Here is a 21,255-nt window from a genome sequence, read left to right on the forward strand (position 1 = left end):
AATATTTTATTTGATAATTCAAAGGAGTTTTTGATGGGTACAGAGTTGTGACTGAAGTATAATAACATGGGAAATTAAGACTGAAATGAGAGCAGAAGCGTGTTTGAAAAGATTTGCGTGTGTGACAGAGGCTCTTTATTTTTACTCTGTTCCCTCTTAAGAAGCATCACAGTAAGGTGATGGTGCTGGTGGGGGAAAGAGCCTGCAACACCAGTGGAATAGCTGAAGGGAGAGGTCTGGCTCCCCCGTCCCGCCCAGCTGTGCACACACCTACCTTATTCCATTATACTTTACATACGTTTTATACGTTCTTCTCTTTGAAGGAGGACAAAATCCCTTTTGAATATATTTTAAAATAATGAAAAAAGCAATCGCATACATAAGAGGAAAAAGAAGAAAGAGCAGAGGTCTTACTTGCTTACTTTGAAGATAACTGGGATCGTAAAGAATACTTATTAGAAAGACGAAGGATTTCAGAGATTCTTTAATAATGAGCGGTGAGGGATGGAAGTTTTTTTTTTTTTATTAATTTTTTTAAATTCAAGGGGAAATATTTTTTCAGAGGGGTAGCGGCGTAATCCTGATGGGGGGTAAAAGCACAGAGAGAGTGAGGGAGTTAATGCAAACAGTATTTCATCATGTTCTTCAAACATCAGCCTGTCCATCACAGTTTCAGCAGACTTTCTTTCTCACTCTGTGTTCTTTCTTTTTTTGTGTCATTCTCCTTTCTGTGAAAAACGGTGTCCAAGACGGTGCCAGCATTTAGAAAAAGAAAAAAACAACTCCCCCACCCATTCTACCCTTACTTTCCTTCTCTCATCCCTTGACTGCCTCCTCTGACTTCATATCTTTCCTTGCTCCACTTTTAATATTCTCCCCTTTCTACCTCTGTTCCTTTCCTATCCTGCTTTTGAACAGTGAATCCGCCACCATGTCTGCTGCTGAGGCCACATCTAAAGGCACACAGGGATAGCGAGAAGAGGAAGAGACGCAGAGAGACAGACATACACCTCTGTTTTCAAGCTCACACATTTCCAGCAGCCATAATTACCTTATGCAAATAAGATCATGAAGTAAACCATATCATCCTGCTGGGCGACAACATATAAGGTGCCAAAAACCAAATTCAGGGGCTTATTTAATTAGAACAGAGGCGATGAGAGAGATGCAACATTCACCTGCCTGTAAGTTTATATGCAGGGGTGCACATAAGTGGTCCGCAGGTGCGCATTCAATGTCAAAATAAAAGACGCGCACCAGATAAGAAGTTGCAAGGCGCGTTGGCGTACATATAAAAGGCACTGTTTTTGTCCGCTAGAGTGGGATGTTCACGGCATATTCTGCTCCACATCTCTGTGCGTTCATCATTTGTTTGAAGCCAGCTCACCTTCTGCAACCACTTTTCCGAGAATACGCGCTTCTTTTGTGGATCGGACTCCTTCTGATAGTTCTTTGGAGGTGGAGGAACACCAAAGTAATTGCTTAAAGGAGCTTCTTCGACATCTTTAAGAGTTCTAAACAAATGTCTGTCCTCCTCCAGAAAATCTTATGTACGCAATCGCACGTTGCAACTTCTTATCTGGTGCGCGTCTTTTATTTTGACAGCGAATGCGCACCTGCGGACCACTTATGTGCACCCCTGTTTATGTGACAGTTTTAATCATAAATGTGTAGCCACAATCTAACTTCCTATTGGCCTGAATCAAGGTGACAGCTACGGTTCCTGATACGTTTACCTGTAATCTGCCGATGTGGAATAGAAATAGGTGTATATTTGAAATTGCGTGATTATACTGGGCTGTACCAAGCAAATTGATATAAGTCTGGACCAAGATGGTCTGTCCCCACCTTTTTTCTAAATTATTGCCATTTTTGAAAATAGCCTCATTAGTTTTTCACAGCAAAGCCGCAGAAACCTGTGAAGTTTTACATGCCACGCAGTGCAGCAGTGTTTGAAGCTCAGTGTGTGACACTGTTTAATGATGAGCTTTAAGAACAGTGTGCATTTGGTCCAACATGGCTCTAAAACCGTATAGTGCACCCTAGAATTTTATTTCAAATCAAATTATGGGGAGGAAAGAGAGACTCAGTTTGTCTTTGCTGGATTTTATGTTAAGTTGCGCTATATACAGAGCATGACTTCTGAAGAAGTTCAGAAATTCAAAGTAATTTGCACAACAATCTGTGGTAATTGGACATTCGAGTGAATTTCATTTTTATTTTAAGCATAAAATACAGCCACGTTAAAAACAGAGTTTTAAAGCACTCTGTGCAGTCCTGTGAAAAAGAAGTACATCATTGTTGCTTCCATAGGAATTAAGATAAATAGCAGCCAGGTGTACAATACCACAATATACCCAGGTGTGGACGTACAAGCAAAGGCACAATTGGAAAAAGACCGAACAAGAATGGCTTGTTTGGTCAAAGTTTCAATGGCCTAGTCAGCATCCACATGTGGCGCTCTTCCACATTGTTTCCTTTATCCCGTCTACCTCCCTTACCCCCAACCGGTTGTGGCAGATGGCTGCCTCCTTATTGTAGGGTCTTTACCTTCAAATATAAAGCGCCTCGAAGTGACTGCTGTTGTGATTTGGTGCTATATAAATAAAACTGAATTGAATTCCCGAGGCTGCTTCTACTGAAGGTGTGTTCCTGTTAAAAAGGAGTTTTCCCATTATCCTCAAGTGCTTACTCATGGCAGGCCATCTGATTGTTGGGGTTTTCTCTCAGTTATTGTAGGGTCTTTAGCTCACGGGGCCTTGAGGTGACTCTTGTGATGTGGCGATATGATACGATGAAAAGAAGAAGGGAAAAATAACGGAAAGGGGAAAATGAAAAGAAAATGAATTCCTGTGGCAGGACCATAAGAGAGCGGTGCAAAAACATCAATGAACTGAAGCAATGTTGTAAATACAAGTGGGCCAAAATTCTTCCACAACAATAAAGTCATACAGGAAACAATTACATCATGCTGTTGCTGCTAAAGGTGGTTCCACAAGCTGTTGAAACTATAAATTTCTGTAATGCAATATTAGAAATTGAAAAACTACAAACCATCTCCATTATACAGCAAAAACCATAAATTAAAGCCAAGCAGCCAAACTGCTAAGAGACCCACAGTGCCTGTACTTTTTCGTATACCGCTACTCCTTCTTCTACTGTTGAAGTCTAAAGCAGACCCTGGAACCATGAGGGTAAAAATGTGAAATTTATTTTCCTTCTCACAGGCTGATCCAAAGGAGCTGATTCGATTGGTCACACAGCACGTGTCCTCGTATTCAGATTGGCCCGAGGAGCTGCAAAAGCTGATCAGCCAGCTGCATATGTACAACGAGCGTCTGACAGACTTTACCCAGGCACAGGTGTTGCAGGGGCTCGGCCGTGGTGTGGACGTTCAGCGGTTCAGCTCTGACGCTGATTACAAGAAGGAGACCATACTTGGTCTCACAGAGTAAGTGTGGCTTAAATGTTGGTACTTTTGGATTTGCACTGTAATTGGAAAGGTGCACTTTTTTTTTTCCCTTTTCTTTGTTTCTACTCTGAAAGATTGTTCATACCACACACTTGGACATGAGTGGGAGATAATGTCAATTTCTGCTTTAATTAAATGAAATCTAAAGACTTTCTTTCTGTTTTTGTACCTGTGTGTTTAGGACACTGGATGATGGTGTGTACAGAATCGCTTTGTCTCTGGCTAAGCGCTACAGTGTTCCTCTGTGGGAGGTCTACATGACCCACCTCGAGTTCCTCTTTACAGATAGCGGGTATACACACACACACAAACGCGCACGCGCTCTGTTTAATTACATTTGTGCACACACATCTGTCTGTCTCTTTGTTTTCATCTTCAGATTTTAAACTCTGAAAAGTGTAGCGACGCTCCCTTTCAGTTATAACAAAACTTACCTACATAAAAAGCCAAAACACCGCAGGCTATATCAAACATGTTGGGAATATGTGTGTTTGTGTTTTGTGAGTGAGAGGATGTGAACCATCATTTATTTGCTCTCTGACTTCATAGCTGGGTGACTGACTAGCTCTGCACCTTTGCTTGTTTATACAGAATGCCAAAGCTGAGGTTGTGTATGTGTGTGTTGGTACGTGTGCACACATGTGGCTCCGTGATAAATATCCACCTGTCACATTCCGATATAAGGAAATGGTTTATGGATTCCACTTAACAATAAATTACAGCCTATACTTTTCTCAAACCTGATCACAGCTATTCTGTGTGTGTGTTTCCTTCAAAACCTCAAGATCATGACAAATGTGTGAGGAATATTCTGCATCTGCAAAAAGCTTATTGATTTAACAAAAGGATGCAGGGAATGTTATAAATAGAGAAGAAATTTAAAGGGAAGAATAAATAGAGTCAAAACGTGTGCAAAAAGAATTTAGACTTTTATTGATCGTTGTAGGCAAATAAATTGTTTATGTTTTACAAATCCCTAATGTTTAGGAGAAGCAGTCAACTACAGTGCAGTGACCAACAACTGAGTCCTTTGCTGAGGCCTGTATTTAAGTAGCATGGTTCACTTTACTTTAACAGTTGACCTCATTGCCAGTTTGCATATCAACACTTTAAACAGTATTTTAAATAGTACAGTACCGTGCAGAAGACTTGAATCACACCTCATTTCTTTGTGTTTTGCTTCTAAGTTGCCTTTTATGTGTTTTTTTTTTAAAGTGGTCTTGAGCAATTCTCCAGGTTTTCTGAAGGTCTTTCAAAGATTTTCTTTAAACATTTATGTATCTTAGCCTGGTGTCCTTAAAAAGAATTTGTGGAAACTGAACAAGTATAAGACAAAAAGAGGAGGTAGCAGGCTTAAAAACATTATCATAATACGATAACAGTAGCTGATCTTTGATTCCATGACCTGATCGGCACTGTATATTATCTGGGACGGAAAGGGTAAGGTTGTCAACAAACTTTTTTCCTAAGAAAAAAAAAAACAACAACAGCTACAAATAGGTTGGGGTTTGAAGCCTGTCACCTTTTAAAGTTTCCCTCAGAAACAATCATGAAATGGAATCTGTTTCTCCATTAGAGATACCAAACATTACTGTCTTTCAGAAGAGCTGGCAATTTTCCTTTCCCATGTGATGGCGGGGTAAATTGTTAAAATCACATTTTTTCGCTGACATAGATCAACGCTCTAAAGTCAATGTAGATCTCAATATGGTTACAGAAGAACAAAGTTAAAAGTCCATAAGTATATTTCAGATGAAGAGAACTCTAAGGACTCATTATTAGTTTAAAGCACATCCACAGAATCAGTGTGTGCTTAGGGGGTGAGAGTGGGAGGCAAATAGATGGCGGGAGAAGAGATGGATGATAGAGAATGAGTGTCCCTGAGACAGTCCTATTAACACAAAATGTATGCTTCAGAAGAATCAATGTGCTGCTAAACACTGCCGTCGTCAGCTGTTCTCTGCCTCCGTGTATAAAGCTTTGTAGATGTTTACAAGTTCTCTTTATGGACCTGCTTTTTAATGACATCCTAATGACAGCTATAAATCTATCGAAGAGACTTGTCCAAACACAGAAATGGGTTCACATATTGGTCAGTGGAACCATCTGTTTACAGTTTTGGCTTTAAATCTCATGTCTAGCTCCACCTTTACATATTTGTTTCACATAATGGTAACTTCTTCAAATATTGATGATTTTGTCTGTTGAAAAAAAGACTCATCTTGAGCCACGCCAACTGAATTTGTGAAGCACTTTAAAAACTGCAACCGCTGACCAAAGTGCTAAACATAGGAATAAAAATCACTACAACTAAAATACAAAAAAATATAAAATAAAAGCATCAATAAAACACAGAGCACAATTAAATATGAGTGAATCAATAAAATCAACATTTCAAAGTAGTTTGAAAGATGAGCAGAAGAGGTGGCTCTGAGGAGCGGATTTAAAAATCATCAAGTCCTATGAACTCCCATCAATGATACCACTTATATGTACTTCACTGTTTCAGATCTTCATATTGAGATTCAGTTTTTGAATTTCAGGTAGATTAATAAAACTGATCCAAACAAAACCTCATTTGACCCTCAAAACGACACAGCTCCAAGTTCCTCGTGTCAGTTCCTACCTGCTGCCAGCGGCTGCTTGTGATGTATTTTCTGCACATCACTGTGTTCCCATCATGAGAAATAAATAGTCTTTTGTGGCACGTTCCCTTCAGACTAATCCCCAGCCAAGATGTGTTTTGCTTTGAGCCTAATGAGGAATCCTCTGAGACAGAGAGAACACCTTTAAAGTTTGTACCAGCTCTCTTCAGGTGCACATCTGGTGACCTCATATGGCAAATTAAAGTTCACATCATATCAGATAATGGCTGTGTTCTAATGCGCTAACAGTACAGCTCCAAAGGTGCCAAATGTATATCACTATATAGTCTTTAACACTGAGTTGATTAGAACTGCTCCGTCCCAGCTGATAAAAATCCGAATCAACAAAAAGAACTTCAAGGATAATTTTTCTTATTAACTTATTAACTCCTACAATGTTAGAACCCAAACAGAGATGATGATCTCAGATAATATTTGTGTTTCTAAAATCAACTTCACCAGGACTTCTGCTTTGCTCTGTCCAACCTGGCCACTTGACACTTCAGACAGTTCAGGAATCTTGCAGGATGCAAATTATATTTATACTACATCTTGAAAAGAATATTAAGAAAACACAGTCTTCCTTTCCTGTCAGTTCAGCTGCACTTTAACTGCTATTTCTGAATAGATTTGTTTCTGGCATTATGCATATTGTGTATTTCAATACTTTTGTGCCAGATATGACTAATTAGCAAGTGACTGACTTGACTTTGAATTTTTTGAATTTTCAGTATAAATTAAATTGAAAAATAAAAATATCCTGCAATATATATTATGTTATATATTCCTCTCATAATATTGCATGCCCATAGATTGCATTTTTAAAAAATATTCTCAGCTAATGATGACAATTTAAAAAAAAAAACAACCCACATTCCTAGCATTCAGGGGTAATGTGAATCTTGCTTTAGCTATACACAGGTTAGCTGCAGTACTGCCTGTATTGAGTTGAACGTGTTTGCTCTGTAGAGACTGTTGATGTACTCTGCACTGAGATTCTTTAAGGATTGAGCCTGGACTTCGACCATGACCTCGGGCATTATTCTAGGCATGCTTTTTGCTGTCATGGGGGACAACCAGAGAGCAGAATATGGACAGTGAGGTGCAACAGCATAACCTTTGGTTCCTCTGATGTTTTCACTTGTACAATAAAAGTATACCTGACCGTTAAAACAATGGATATTTTGGTGTCTTAGGAAGGTCATTTTGACATGCTGGCATTTATCCCTCTATGACATGTGCAAACTTGTGCCACAATCTCCCAAACAAACCAGACGTCCATCCCCAACTCAGCTGTTCCTGGGCTGTTTTTGAAGGTTAGATTCTGAATGTTATGAAGACATGTTTTTAAGCTATTCTAGAGGCAGGATTTGAATTTGATTAGTTATTTTGATTACAAAACATCTGTAAAAATAAAAGCTCTCAGATTTAACGTTATTTCTAATTTAAATGAGAATTGGAACCAGTTCAATGAGGAAAAAAATACGTGTATTTGTTAATGTGAGTTCAATTACAGCACACGCTCTCTGTATGTAATTACTTCTTCATAATAATAGTGAGAATTTGGTAGTGACATATTTTTGACGTGTTTCAAAATGTGTATCAGGGAGAAATATTTTGGAGTTTTTTCACTTTACATGACTCCAAAGTGCAAAAACACTTTCACAGCCCTGTGCTGGACAGTCATTTGTAACCTGGTTAATAAAGCAGAAACCCCCCCCACAATTATAACAGCACTGACATTTTAAATGATCATTACTACTCTTCCAAAGCTCACCTACACTTTTGTTCTTCTTGCCACTTTAATTAAATATGACTCACAATTTTATTATACACTTAGGTCTATCAAATGTGGTTAAAGTGCAGAATTTCAGCTTTAATTCAAAGGCTTTTACAACATTTACATTAATTGTTTAGGAATTACAGGCATTTTTATGCAAAGTTCCCCATTTTCAGAGGCTTTTTTTTTTTTTTTTTTGTCCAAAGGCTAAAAATTATTAGAAATTGCAATGTGAGACATGTTAACTTTTTATTTTATGTCAAATGAAGCAGACATAATATTAGAAGTGGATTCAAGGTGTTGAATTTGTATTTTTTCTTCATTGTAATTTTAAATATGAGACCCCAAAAAGATGTCAGTCCAAATGAGGGAAGCCATCATTCGGATGAACTTAAATCAGCAGCTCAGCAATGCCAAATGATGGTGGTGGATGATGACACAAAACTTCCACTTAAATTTCAGCTAAAATACATGCAGACAGAATTAGTTTCTGGTGGGAAAAAAACCCATCTTCACAACATCTAATCAAGTCAAGAACCCCTGAGGAGGTACGACTATCATTGTCATGAATGGGATTACAAAAAGGTAAAAACCAGTGGGTCCACTCAAAATCAGGAGGGCCAGATTAGACCTTGCCAGAAAACATCTAAAACTGCACGCACAATTCTGGGAGAAAGAATCTCACTGGAGAGATGAAACCAAGATGAACTTGTACGAGAAAGAGCGAAACAGCTCAGGATGTGAAGTATATCACATCATCTGTCAAACATGGTGGAGGTAATGTTATAGAATGGCAATATGCGGCTGTCAGTGGAACTAGGTCACCAGTTTTACACCAGTAAAGAAATGGGATATTCTTCTATTTTTTGGGTTGGCTGTGGTTCAGAAGGTAGAGCAGGTGGTTTTATTCTTGGCTGCTCCAGTTTGCATGCCAAAGTACTGTTGGGCAACTAAACCCCAAGTTGTTTCCGACGTGTTCATTGGAGTGTGAATGTTAGGTAGAAAACACGCATAGAAAAAAAATGCTTTTATGAATGTGTGCAAATAGGTGAATGAGGCCTGTAGCAGAAAATACTTTGAGTGCTCAAGCAGAGTAGGAAGCGCCATAATTGAACTAGTTCATTTACTATTTACCATTTTAATGGTCAAGTTAATCTCAACCCAACAGAGTATATTTATTGAATTATGTTATTAAAATAAAATACAAAATTCATAAAGAGTCACAAACAAGCAGTAACTGAAGGTGGCTGCAGTAAAAGAAAGTAAAAGGAGGAAACAGCATTTGGTATCCATGGATTCAAAACTTCAGGCGATCATCGACTAAGTATAAAGAATAACCTTTTGTTTTAAATTCTGTTGTGCTTATCTATTAATTTTGAGCCTCTGAAATGGGGAAGGGTCTACAAATGTCTGTAATTTTTGAAACCCCCCTGAATCAAAGCTGAAAGTCTGCGCTTCAATCATAATATTGACTGATTTTAAAATCCACTGTGGTGGTGTACAAAGCTGACTTCATCCAGCAATTTATGGACCTAACTGTTATTCTCCCCTGGACAAATTGGCTCTTTACTTCAGCAGAGTTTTATAACAAACAAGAGAAGACTGCAATGTGACGCTCCGGATATCACAGAGAAATAACCACAACCAAGATAAAGTAGCAAACTGTGTTGTGTGAGCAGCGAAATGCCACCAAGCAAACGGCAGTAGGTAAGCCACTACGCAGCAAACTTTTAATAAAGCTATCAGGCTCTATATATGTTGACCGAAAACACGCTGCCAGCTGTGGATACTGAGAAGAAGATATGCTCCTAATGTGAGCAAAGATGCAGTGAACACCTTTTGTCAATTGAAAGAATAGAGGGGCAGGGAGGAGATAAAGCAGAGCTTGGCATGAAAACTGAGCACTCTCTGCCAGCTTCTGTGCCTTTGTGTAGTTGCTTATAATGCCCCTCAAAAAAAAGTCCTGGCTGGATAAGTCGCAATTTCTCTTGCAATTCTTCTTGCATCGCAGTGTTTTTAGGCACTTTGGAGCTAGCGTGATTAACTAGTGAAACATCAGACTTTGATTGGGGTGACGGGCCGCCTGCGTACGCTTAAGAGGGAGACGAGAGGAAGAGCGAGCGAGGGTGTCTTCACTCTAAGTTAGTCGTTCTGTTGACTCCAGCCTTATTAGAGCCCCTGTTGTGAGGATGATTAGTGTTATTTACATTATCGAGCTTATTGTCAGCTGCCGTGCCGCAGCCAGGCTCTATATTTTTTTCATTAGCGAAAGCCTGACAGAGAGCCCAGAGGAAGCATTGTTCCCTTTGATGTTGTCCCGTTCTGACAGATAAACAGACTTCCACTCACACAAACGCACTCCCATGAAGCCACAGATTGCTCGGAGCCCCTCGGTGACTTCAAGCAACTAGCTTTACTTCGCCTTTGCCTTTTCGTTCTTTGTATCGCTCCCTGCTTAACTTTTGTTTGTGGTTCTCCAAGTTTTTTTTTTTTGTCATCCTCTTTCCAGTGTTTTTGCTTGTGTTCTTTTCACTTTTTCTTTTGCTCTTTAGACCACCTGCTGATCTTGACTGAGATTTGTAGCAAAACACGCTTAGCAAGGATGTGCACACGTCTTGTGCAACCTGTATGCTTTGTGATAAGCCTGCAGATTGCTCTTGTGTTTTTGCACCACTGTTTTTAGCGCTACTGTTTTCAGAAATGACTTTGGAGCCAAATAGTCTCCATTGCTGGTAGTCTTCTCTTTGATTTTCTGTTGATGAAATGTGTGGGTTTTTCTTTTTTTGGTTAGCTGTGTTTTTTTTCTCATCTCTTTCAGGCATAGTGGCTATTGCTGTCTATATGAAAGGCTCAGATCTTTTCCTTTCTGATGCCTGAAACTTCAAGTGTTCACACACTGCGTACCAATAGATATTTTTTTGTGAAGCCATTACAAACAGCAGGTTTTTACAACCACATATGTAAAAGCTTTAAACTGATAGTAGGCCAGGCTATTGTTGTGTGTTTACTACAAATCCAGCTATATAAAATTATATTTTCATTTCATTTTCTGCACATTTTTCCCTGTTTTTCTTATTCCATTCCCGTTTTCTCTTCCACAGCCTCTCCACCAAGGATATTGAAACCCGGAGCGAATCCCTCAGCTTGTTTGAGACTTTAAAGTGTAACCCTCAGGCCTTTTACAGCCACATGATGAAATATGTTCTTCCCACTGTGGAAGGAACCGACCTCAACCGCCTGCTCTACTACTACACCTTACTAGATGCTGCGGGCTGTGAGCCTTACGTCACCACCACCATTAAGCCAGACTCTCATGTTAAACTGCTCAAGAAGCTTCGAGCTGTTGCCAACGGTGAGGTGTACACTGTTTTTTATGGTGATTATATAGTATATGTAGTTCATAACTGGCATTTTGATTGTTGTTCTGACAAATCCCCCAGCTAAAACGTTTTGTTACTGACATAACCACGGTTCTCTGAAAACCAAGTGGGGAATCTTATAAAGGGGAAGTGACTTCTTGCATGACCAATCACAGGAGCTCCACTAACACCATGTTGGTCTAAGATAGACCAGTCACTGTAAGGACACAGGGACCCCTGACCCACTTTAAAATACATTTTAATCTATAACAGTTAGTCAGATTTATTTAGTACTAAGCATGCCATTACTGTTTTACAACCCTGTGCCAGGAAAATGATAGATATGAAGTCCAAGCAATAAATCAGATTAATTCAAGTGGAATTTATTATTATAAAACAAATAAAACGACAATGAAGTCTGGAAGCCTGCAGTATCAGCAATATTGGCAATGAAAAGATGTAGTTATGGTTTTAAAAAAATTCTTGGCTTTTATGTTTCAGGATTTAATAAAGATCATCTGGTCCTTAGCATGTTTTAAAGTTAGGCAAATACAGTTTCAGCTAAACTATAAAACATACACCACATCAACCCATGTCATTATTTAACAAAAACTAAGCCAATATACAGAAGCAGTGTGTGAGGAACTGAGTACGTCCCATGATTCCCTAGCTTGTAGAAGCACCTTAAGCAGTAATAACTTGAAGTAATTATTTTTTGTATGACTTTATTAGTATCTCACATTGTCGTGGAGGAATTTTAGCCCATTCTTCTTTACAGTGTGGCTTCAGTTCATTGAGGCTTGCAGGCACTCATTTATGGACAGCTCTCTTAAAGTCCCACCGCAGCAAGACTCCGGTTGAAATAATGGAGGTTCTGAATGTTGTTTCCCCGGGGACATTCACTGTGGCTCAAGTGAAAAAGAAAAGTTTGGACATGAAAGATGATATGAAAAAGTACTAACAGACTGCAAGAAAAAGAAGAAAGTAGGCAAAGGACAAGGAACATGTGATCCGTCAGCTCTAGAGGAGAAACTCACTGCAATGAAATATAAAGAAAAATCCAGATTCTCCAGCTAATAGCAGGATAATGTGAATGGTGACATTTCACAATAATATAAATAATTTTTAATGAAGATAATTTAAGAAAAAAAAAGAGATATTTTATACATATATTTTTTAACTTAAAATGTTAAAATTTACAGCCTCCCATTTAGTATTTTGCTTTCTTTACATGCAGTTTCATTTTTAATTTTTCTTATTTAACTGTAATTTTGGCTTATTGTGTTTTGGAAAACTGTAAATAATGACCAAATATGACGACTACTACTACTAATAATGATCATAATACTACTGCTAATACTTGTAGTAATAATCATAATAATGAAAACAATGATGATAATGATGATCATGGTATTAGTAGTACTGCTAAGGGTAGTATTCATTTTAAATACTTGGTTTTAGACATCCTAAGACAGCCAGACCTTCATTTGTTTGTCTGCATGGTCAGAGACTTTCTGAGAAATCATTGAAATGTTCTTACGCGTGATTTACGTACACACTGAGCGCGAGCGAGGGTTATTATTCCACAAGCCTTGTGGTTTGTTCTGATGTAGCTTTGTAAACCTAAGCCATGTTTCCATGTTGTTTTTAGGCAGAAGAGGCTTTCTCCTGGCAACCCTTCCATGCAAGCCTTGTTTGGCTTTTTTTTAAACTGTACTGCCATAAGCTTTAACATTTTACATGCTAACTGAGGCCCAGGGAGTTTGAGATGTAGATCTTGGGTTCTTTCATTTTCATTGAGTATTGCACTGTCTGACCTTGGGTGAATTTGCTGAAATGTCCACCCATGGGAAGATTGGCAGCTGTGAATGCATTCGCTTTAGAATGATGAACTTCAAATTGTTTGGAAAGGGCCTTATAACCCCGATCAGCAGCAACATTTGCTTCTCTGATGATATTGCTGATGTCTTTCCTCCATGGCCTTTTGTTAACATACACCTCAATGCTCCATTACCTGTGATAGCAGTAAAGGCGTGTTTAGCTTTTCACACAATGCTTGTGCATTGTGTCTTAGTTTTTGTTAAAATGATAATGATGTGGTGCAATATATCATGTGTTTTGGTTAATCTGGGGTTGTATTTACCTAATATAAGACCTGGTAATGAATTGCTATGTTTTTTTTAGTAAGTAGTAAGTTATTGAAGTTGCAAATGCAAATAGCTGATGCCAGGCACAGAGAATAGAATACAAAGTGCGTCTGTGGGCCAGCATTTTTAGACGGGAGGTCCCAGGTACACGAGTTGATGACCCTCCCATGTCAGGCAATTATCCAGTCCTACAAGGAATGCTAGACTCTTTGACAGGTTGTCACTACTGGAAAAAAAACCCAAAACAAAATGAACCAGAAAAAAAAAATCATGGCAACATTTCTTGCTTTTAAATTTCTGTATAATTCCACTTATTTAAAAAGCGTTTTGTGTGAAATCATGAGGGAAGTCATTTTGCATTCGGCAAACAGGGTTATACTTTAGAAAAACAGAGTGCTGCCATTTCTATTTGCAGACTAAATAATAGCCTTCGTTTACTGAAGAATGCAGTTTCTGAAGAGTGAAACGCAACAAAAAAAACAAATTCATAGGGATAGTGCACCTGTTACTGGTGGGTAAAAAACACCTCTGGCCTGTGCTGTCAGGAAGTAAAAGTCCAGACTTGAAGACAATCTGTCTCGACATGACTGATGACTCACACACAGATGCTGACATTGCTTCTGGTCAGCGGTTGTCATGTGGAATTTTAAAAAAACAACAACTGACCGTCTGAATAAAGCTAGTCGCTAACGTTTGACTGGGAAGAACAAATAAAACACCTCCGATGACATCCTGATAGTGCCAGTTACACATATTATCCTTTGTCTGATTCATCTTGCCCTTTGATCTTATTCTGCTTCCTTTTTTTTCTATTAGCTCATGTAGATGTTTTCAAAGATGAAGAGTAGCAGGGTTGAACCATGCAAAACTATAACGATATGGCTGTGAAGTGAAAAAGGAAAACAATTCAGCATCAATCCTATTGATATACCAAGGGTCTGAGAGAAAGCATTGCACTCGGTCCTCTCCCAGGACATCATGTCACTGGTTCAGCGCTCCAGGCTAGAGTGCTCAAACTTTGTTGCGTACGGGTGAAGCTGGTGTCACTTCTTGGAAAAGTTCAGTAAAGGTCAGCCAGGTGTCAGCTGTGTTTTCACGCCTCACTTCCTCCTTCTGCTCCTGATAGCGCCACAGCTTTTACTGGTGACACATGTCTCTGTTTAACACACTGAACCACACATGCCCAAATCACGTACACACACAACACTGAGACATCCACATCAAGACTGGGATGCAGTTTAACATAAAGTAAGAAAAATGAAATTAACTTTAAATGCACTAACTCCCACTGCTGCTTTTCAGTTTCACTAATGCACAATTACTGCCACATCACTATATTAGCATCTCGCTGTTTTCTCCCGTTTGTGCTTCTATCGCTTATTTGCAACTCACAATGACAGCGGCTGAAGGTTTACCACTCAAAGAACTGTTTTTCTAGGCTGAAGTTAGAGATGTATAAGGAAATTGCAATCACATGTGCAGGTGGTCTGAATGGGACCTTTTATGAAGCAATCCAAATATAAGCCCAGCTCTTCACAGGGGAGACATAAACCTTGTAAACAAAGCAAGATGAGGCTCAAACTGCATCTTCTGGGCAAAAGGTTCCTCAGCAGTTGATGATCTGTGTAGAAGATGAACAGAAGACTAGTTAGTCAATAGACAGAACAATATGAACTCAAGGCAATTTTACATTGTTAAGTCTACATTTATTTTTACAGTGTTGTACAAAACTCTTGAGCCTTAATTCCTTTTTGATTACCTCCACTGAGGAGGTTATAATGAAACTTTATAGAGCTATTTAAAACTGTTTCTTACTGCCACTGGTGTACTGACAGCATAGTGTAAATGTTGTCAGTACACCAAGTAAATTGTAAATCTGATGTCAATTTGGACCTCTGGCCTCTTCTTCAAGGTCAAATAAGGTCAGATCTTCATAAAATGCCTTTTATCATTAAAACTAGTAAAAATTATAATACCTTTTTTGTAATGCCAATATTTAGGGAATGATACTATTATATTGGTATTCTAAATATCTAATATTTCTTATAGTTTGTATGCAAATATGTCACATTTGACCGTATTTTTACATTTCACATCTGCCTTTCTTTCAAGTTGACCTTAAACTAAAAGTATTCGAATTAAAGCATTGTCAAGAGGAAGTTAGAAATATACTGTAGTATAATATTATATAATACCCTCAAGTTAATATTGTTATTAACAAATCAAGTCCCCTTATCTATTACCTACTCCAACATAATGTTTGTATAATCAGAGTCAATATCTGTTGCTACCCTTATCTGATTTTTACTGAACTACAAACTTCTATCAACTTTGTAGTTCTGCCTTGGTGGAGGTTTGCGCTCTGCTCCTAGAGTACTTCCTTTTTTATATTTTTCTCCCCACTAGCCAGACTTTCTTGTAATTTTTTTTAAACTGCTTGTGAGCAATAGTTCTTCAGGTTTTCTGAAGGTCTTTCAGATTTATACTTTGGACACTGCCTACTATATCACTCATTTTAAGCCCAGTCCTTGTACATGAGCATTTCCAGAGAAATGCTTTTTATTTGTTTAGCCACTTAACATTGACCTATGAAACCAGAAAAGGCCTAACTGAAGGGATGAAGCAGGGTTGTGCCTACACATAATGAAAAACTTGGCAAAGAACCTATTTTAAATTGTATCTTCAATTTTGGAGAACTTGTTACTAGCAGCCTGTCACAAAAACCAGCTGGTTTCATATGCTAGATGTGGCGTGACGATGAGACACCATAGAAAATAAATAACAGTGAGTGACTTCACATGGCCACAGGCAAAATAACCGCAGGCGAGCTCAGCACAGGACCTGATAATAAACTCCCAAGCAAGTGACTGAAGCGGCTACCAATGAGATTCATGAGTACTATTGATTGAAACATGAACTGGTAGTAAGTACATTAAGAGGTTACCTAGGTAGCCGGAGCCTTGCATGTCGACCGGATGTCACCTTCAAAGTAATGTCCGCTGAGTGAATTGGTTTCAGTGGACTCAACTTTAGGAAAGGGAAACTGGGAGAGAAGGTTCAAATTACACAAGAAGGCAGTCTTTGGAATGTCCTTCAAGAAGCCCGGAGAATTAATCCTAAAGACTACTTCCATAAATGACAAGAAAGCTTACTTAAAAGAGTTCAGGCTGTGTTTAATATAGGTGGTCTTACCCAATATTGGCTTTCAAGCTCAAGAGAATTGCACAAACTCTGTTTTAGCCTTATTTACGATATTTGCATAAATTTTGCCACATTTCAATACATTTCGGCCCCTATTTCCCATTTGTCTAGTAAAATATAAAGAATCGAAAGGTGACTCAAGGCTTTTCCACAGTATTCTGTTTTTAAGAAATATTTTATACAGAATGCAGAATAACGTCTTGATTTCAGGGAAGCATGGATAGAGCTGCTAATGTTGCCCTAAACCAGCTTAAAAACACAGAAAATAAAAGAAAATGGATGCACTAGTTTTAAACAGGCAGCATAGGTGCTGACAGTTGCATAAATGCCGTTCAGCCATGGGGAGAACCAAAGTCCATGCTTTATTGCACCACATAAGCTACCAGGAGTTGCAGCATCATGAGTACTAATAGATTAATGCACACGCATATACACACTAAGCCAGATTGACTTTATATGCATGCACAAGCGCATATAGTGACTTTGTGACAATAACACTTTCACGCTAACACTTTCTGTACTGTATGTCTCGCTCTCACTCACTCATTCACACACATGCACACACATACTGTTGAAACATAACCCACGTATTCACACTTCCTGCAGCAAAACTGATACACAGGCTGTTGCCGTGTCTCTGGGGCCTCTAACTTTCTACCAACACTTTCCAACTCTTCTGACATGCTCATTCAAAATGACTCATTTGCAGTCCTGAACAGACACATGCAAACTAGCCCACCCAGATGTACTTACAGAGGCTTTCAGATGTGTTGGAGACAGGTGGTGCTCATCACATTTTCAGACACAGTACCAGGTGACCGTCTGAGCGGGCTCTAGTGGAAAGGGGGAAAGAGAGGCAATATGAGGAGTGGGTGGGGCAGGTGAAGCCGGAGGGAAAGAGTACATATGTAAGTATTTGTGGTTTACATGTCTGTCTGGGCCTGTCTGGAAGGTGTGTGTGTGTTTGTGTATGTGGGTTCAACCTGGAAAGTTTTGTGTGTGTGCGTGTATGCTTGTGATTGTGTGAATGATTTCAAGCAGCATTGACAGAACCTTCCCCACAGGCAGACCCGTGTTAAAATATTTAAAGCCCAGACAGGCCATGTAGCGTTGCTACAGTAATGCGTCTGTCTGATAGCGCTGGAGACCAAGAGCACACCACCGGCTCTCTCGCTCTCTCTCATACACACACACACAAATGCCTACTCCGGGGGTACTGCAGTGGTAAATATGATGCATGCAGACAGTTTGACAGTCAAACTGTACATGTTTGCATGCAGGCAGAGACGGCCGGCACCCCTTTCACACGCAGGTCACACGCGATCCTTGTTGTTCACATCCGCTGTTTACTCTTTCCTGAGATGCTTTTCATCTCCTGATGCTTTTCTGTCATGTGATGGAATATTCAACGTCCTGTGCAAATCTCTCGTCTGCTTGGTTGTCACAGAAAACAGAAAGAATAGTAATACAGAAGCCATGCACTGTATGCACACTATAAAAATGGTACATTGTGTTCCCCTTCCGACACAATGCAATTTTATACTCTGCCGTGGAGAATAAACATGCTTATTGTTCATATGTAAATACTCTTTTTACAATTCCCATTATTGATCTTGATGTTGTAGCAGTAAAAGGACCTTTGTTATGCCATGTTTAAAGTACCTTGAGCTAAACATAAAGCTAATGTAAAGCTACTACAGCTTTTTGTAAGTGTTCAACATCAACCTTGCATAATTGAGACATACAAAGGAGTGTCAAAGATCCCAGTACACAAGGACAAGGGAGGAGCATCCAAGTATACTTGTTCTTTTTTTTGATGATATAGCTCGAGACTTCAGTGAAGAGGCAAACACATTTTTAAGGTGAAAGTGTTGTAAACGTGTAATATGTCTTTCACGCTTGCAGGTTTGAACTATCGGAAGCTCACGGATGAATCCTCGGATCCACTGGCCACTCTTCAACCAGTGCTGACCAGTCAGAATGTGTTGTCCATCTCCAAACTTGCCAATCGTTTGCCTTTGCCCGGCAGTGGTGGGGCCACGGTGTCCGCCAGTGCAGTCCACGCAGTATGGCTGCAGAAGGTGTTCTGGAAAGGGGACCCCCAGCTGCTGAAGAGACCCCCTCAGAGCGACCAAGACTACCTACACGCTTACGACACTTGTGCCAAATACCTGGACAGGCTGGCCCCTGGCGACGCTGTCCGCTTCCTGGATAACATCACCTTCTCTCTTGATGCATCTAAAAACGTAAGCCTTAATTGGACCAAACAGAGGGGCATTTTTTTCATAGAAATTATTCTATGACGGGGGCGGGGGTCGTTTGAGCAGAAGAGGCTCTATTTTCTATTACTTTCTCAGGTAGGAGCTGTGATAGGTAGACAGTCTCTGGTTAATTGCAGCACAGAAGGTAGTTGGTTTCTGCCGCAAAGGAAGGATTCGTATTTGGTTAAAGGGAAGATTGCGGGGATTTTCACTCACTACATCAAACTGTCATTTTCCTCACTCCTCACTCATCATCGTCGTGCCGGTCTTCTCTAATGCATGTGGCCCAATTTCTGGAATGCCAAAAGCCCTCTCCTAATTTCAAATACATTATTCTGTTCCCATCCACTTTCTGCAGCCTCAAAGCACATACCAGTCATGATTTATAAAAGAAATTATAAAATTTCACAAGGAATGTCAGCCACATAATTACAGGACTGTGAAAAATTGTCCTGCAGTAGACTTAAAGTGCCTCAGTGCACCTTATCAATAGTAGCCTGCTGTTCTTTTTTTTCCTTCGCCCTGGCACCCTGCCATCACCCTTCTCCAGACCTTCCCTTTTTTTTCTATTTTTGTCCTGTGTCCCTTCTCTTTCCCTACCACTCCAAGAGAGCTAATTGATCCCTCTTGACTTCAGAGCCAATTAAACTCCAATTCCCAGGAGGCAATGTTTTCCCTTTGTGTTCTTTAACATGCAGATTACCTCTCAGGAAGACACCGTCCACTCCCTCTGCCATTACCATCCCTCTCTTCTCTTTCTTCTGTCCTCCTCGGACGTGCAAAGGGAAAATCGAGTCCCTTCTCACATTTGGGAATGTTTTCGACCTTTTGACCATTGGGTGGCAATGATGAATTGATTCACCGTTGCCATCGTTGATTAATTTCCTACAAGGCCAAGGATTGAAATGCATGCAAAACTTCCCATTGGACATTTTTTTCTGAAGGGAAACAGATTATTGATCTCAGCTAACCTCTTTGGTGGATGCATCCCATCTTACTCAACTTCTAACTTCTTTTCTAACCTTACCCGAGACTCTGACTGATGTTGGCTGTGAATACCTGGATTTGATTCAGTAGGATACACACTTCATAACACATTTGTACAAATACAAACAGAACAAAGGGCGATCGTGGCTGTAACCGGAAGGTTGCCGGTTCGAGCCCCGGCTCGGACAGTCTCGGTCATTGTGTCCTTGGGCAAGACACTTCAACTGCCACCTACTGGTGATGGCCAGAGGGTCCGATGGCGCGATATGGCAGCCTTGTTTCTGTCAGTGTGCCCCAGGGCAGCTGTGGCTACAACTGTAGCTGCCTCCACCAGTGTGTGAATGTGAGAGTGACTTAATAGTGGAATTGTAAAAAGCACTTTGAGGGCCCCGAAAAGCGCTATATAAATGCAATCCATTATTATTATTATTATTATTATTATTATTATTGTTAAATAAACTCAATTTAAATGAGCGTCTTACTTGCCAGAGAAATGTTCTGACGATCTCGGTGAAGATTACTGCAAATTCAAAATGGGGTATATGTAGCACATGTTGAAAGTGTGAATGTGTGTGTGTGTCTTGTCGGGGTCTAAGTTTGTGCGTTTCTGTGCAAGCATAAAAACCTCCTGTAGCCCGAGGCCCACTCTTCTCCCCATGAATGGTTAACCTGCTCAGTCTGAATAAAATCAATTACTCCAGGCTGGCAGCTATGATCCCTCTCACTCAAACACACACTCCTTATACACATGCACATGCTACTTAAGTTCCTGATAGTATTGAAATGCAGATAGATTAGGTTGTACCTACCTCTCTTTAACTCGGTCCATTTTAAATGAATTTACGAGTATAGAACTTGAGCACCTCTCTCTTTGCTCAATTCAACACCTCCCCAACTTCCACCTCTCTCCCATTCTCTTTCTTCCATCCATTTCATGTCCAGTTGAGCATCCAAGCGAGGTTGGAGGTGATAAAGCGAGCCACCAAAGCCCTGCGCCAGCTGGGTGAGAAGAACAGGAAGAGAGGAGGTGATGACAGTAGGGAGCAGGAAGGGACGGACCCTGCAGGAATGACTTTTGATGAGGCTCTAGCACACCTGCAGCAATCTCAGGCCCACCTGGACACTCTGAGTCATCCCTTCATTCTGTCACTCAAAGACAGCCAGGAGGTAAGCCCCATCTGCCAAACACTTGAGCCATTTTATTCTTTTTCGGAGAGTGAGATTTGCTCTTTGTGTAAATGTGCTTTTAATGATCCATTGAAAGAACACACAAAGTTTAAGAGCGATATTTGCCAGCTGGTTAATTAAATTGGGGACAAAATTATTCTTTAGCACGCAGTACAATGTATCGTGCAATCATTCTAATCCACAAACTTAAGTGGTAAATAATTACAACTATTATC

The 21,255-nt window shown here is 39.8% G+C and overlaps 1 protein-coding gene across 2 annotated transcripts in view; it reads left to right on the forward strand.

The window, feature by feature from the left end:
- Positions 1-21,255, forward strand: part of nbas (NBAS subunit of NRZ tethering complex) — a 197,495-nt gene that overhangs the window by 102,324 nt on the left and 73,916 nt on the right. For both annotated transcript variants that reach the window (XR_013971666.1, XM_080882594.1), the window contains exons 42-46: positions 3,228-3,451; positions 3,654-3,764; positions 10,999-11,249; positions 18,510-18,850; positions 20,795-21,019. Coding sequence is in view for 1 of the 2 variants with exons in the window: in XM_080882594.1 (XP_080738720.1) it covers positions 3,228-3,451; positions 3,654-3,764; positions 10,999-11,249; positions 18,510-18,850; positions 20,795-21,019 (1,152 nt within the window). In the remaining variant the exon portion in view is untranslated. The remainder of the gene's footprint in view (positions 1-3,227; positions 3,452-3,653; positions 3,765-10,998; positions 11,250-18,509; positions 18,851-20,794; positions 21,020-21,255) is intronic.

Source organism: Rhamphochromis sp. 'chilingali' (assembly GCF_963969265.1).
Source record: "Rhamphochromis sp. 'chilingali' genome assembly, chromosome: 5".
Taxonomy (NCBI): domain Eukaryota; kingdom Metazoa; phylum Chordata; class Actinopteri; order Cichliformes; family Cichlidae; genus Rhamphochromis; species Rhamphochromis sp. 'chilingali'.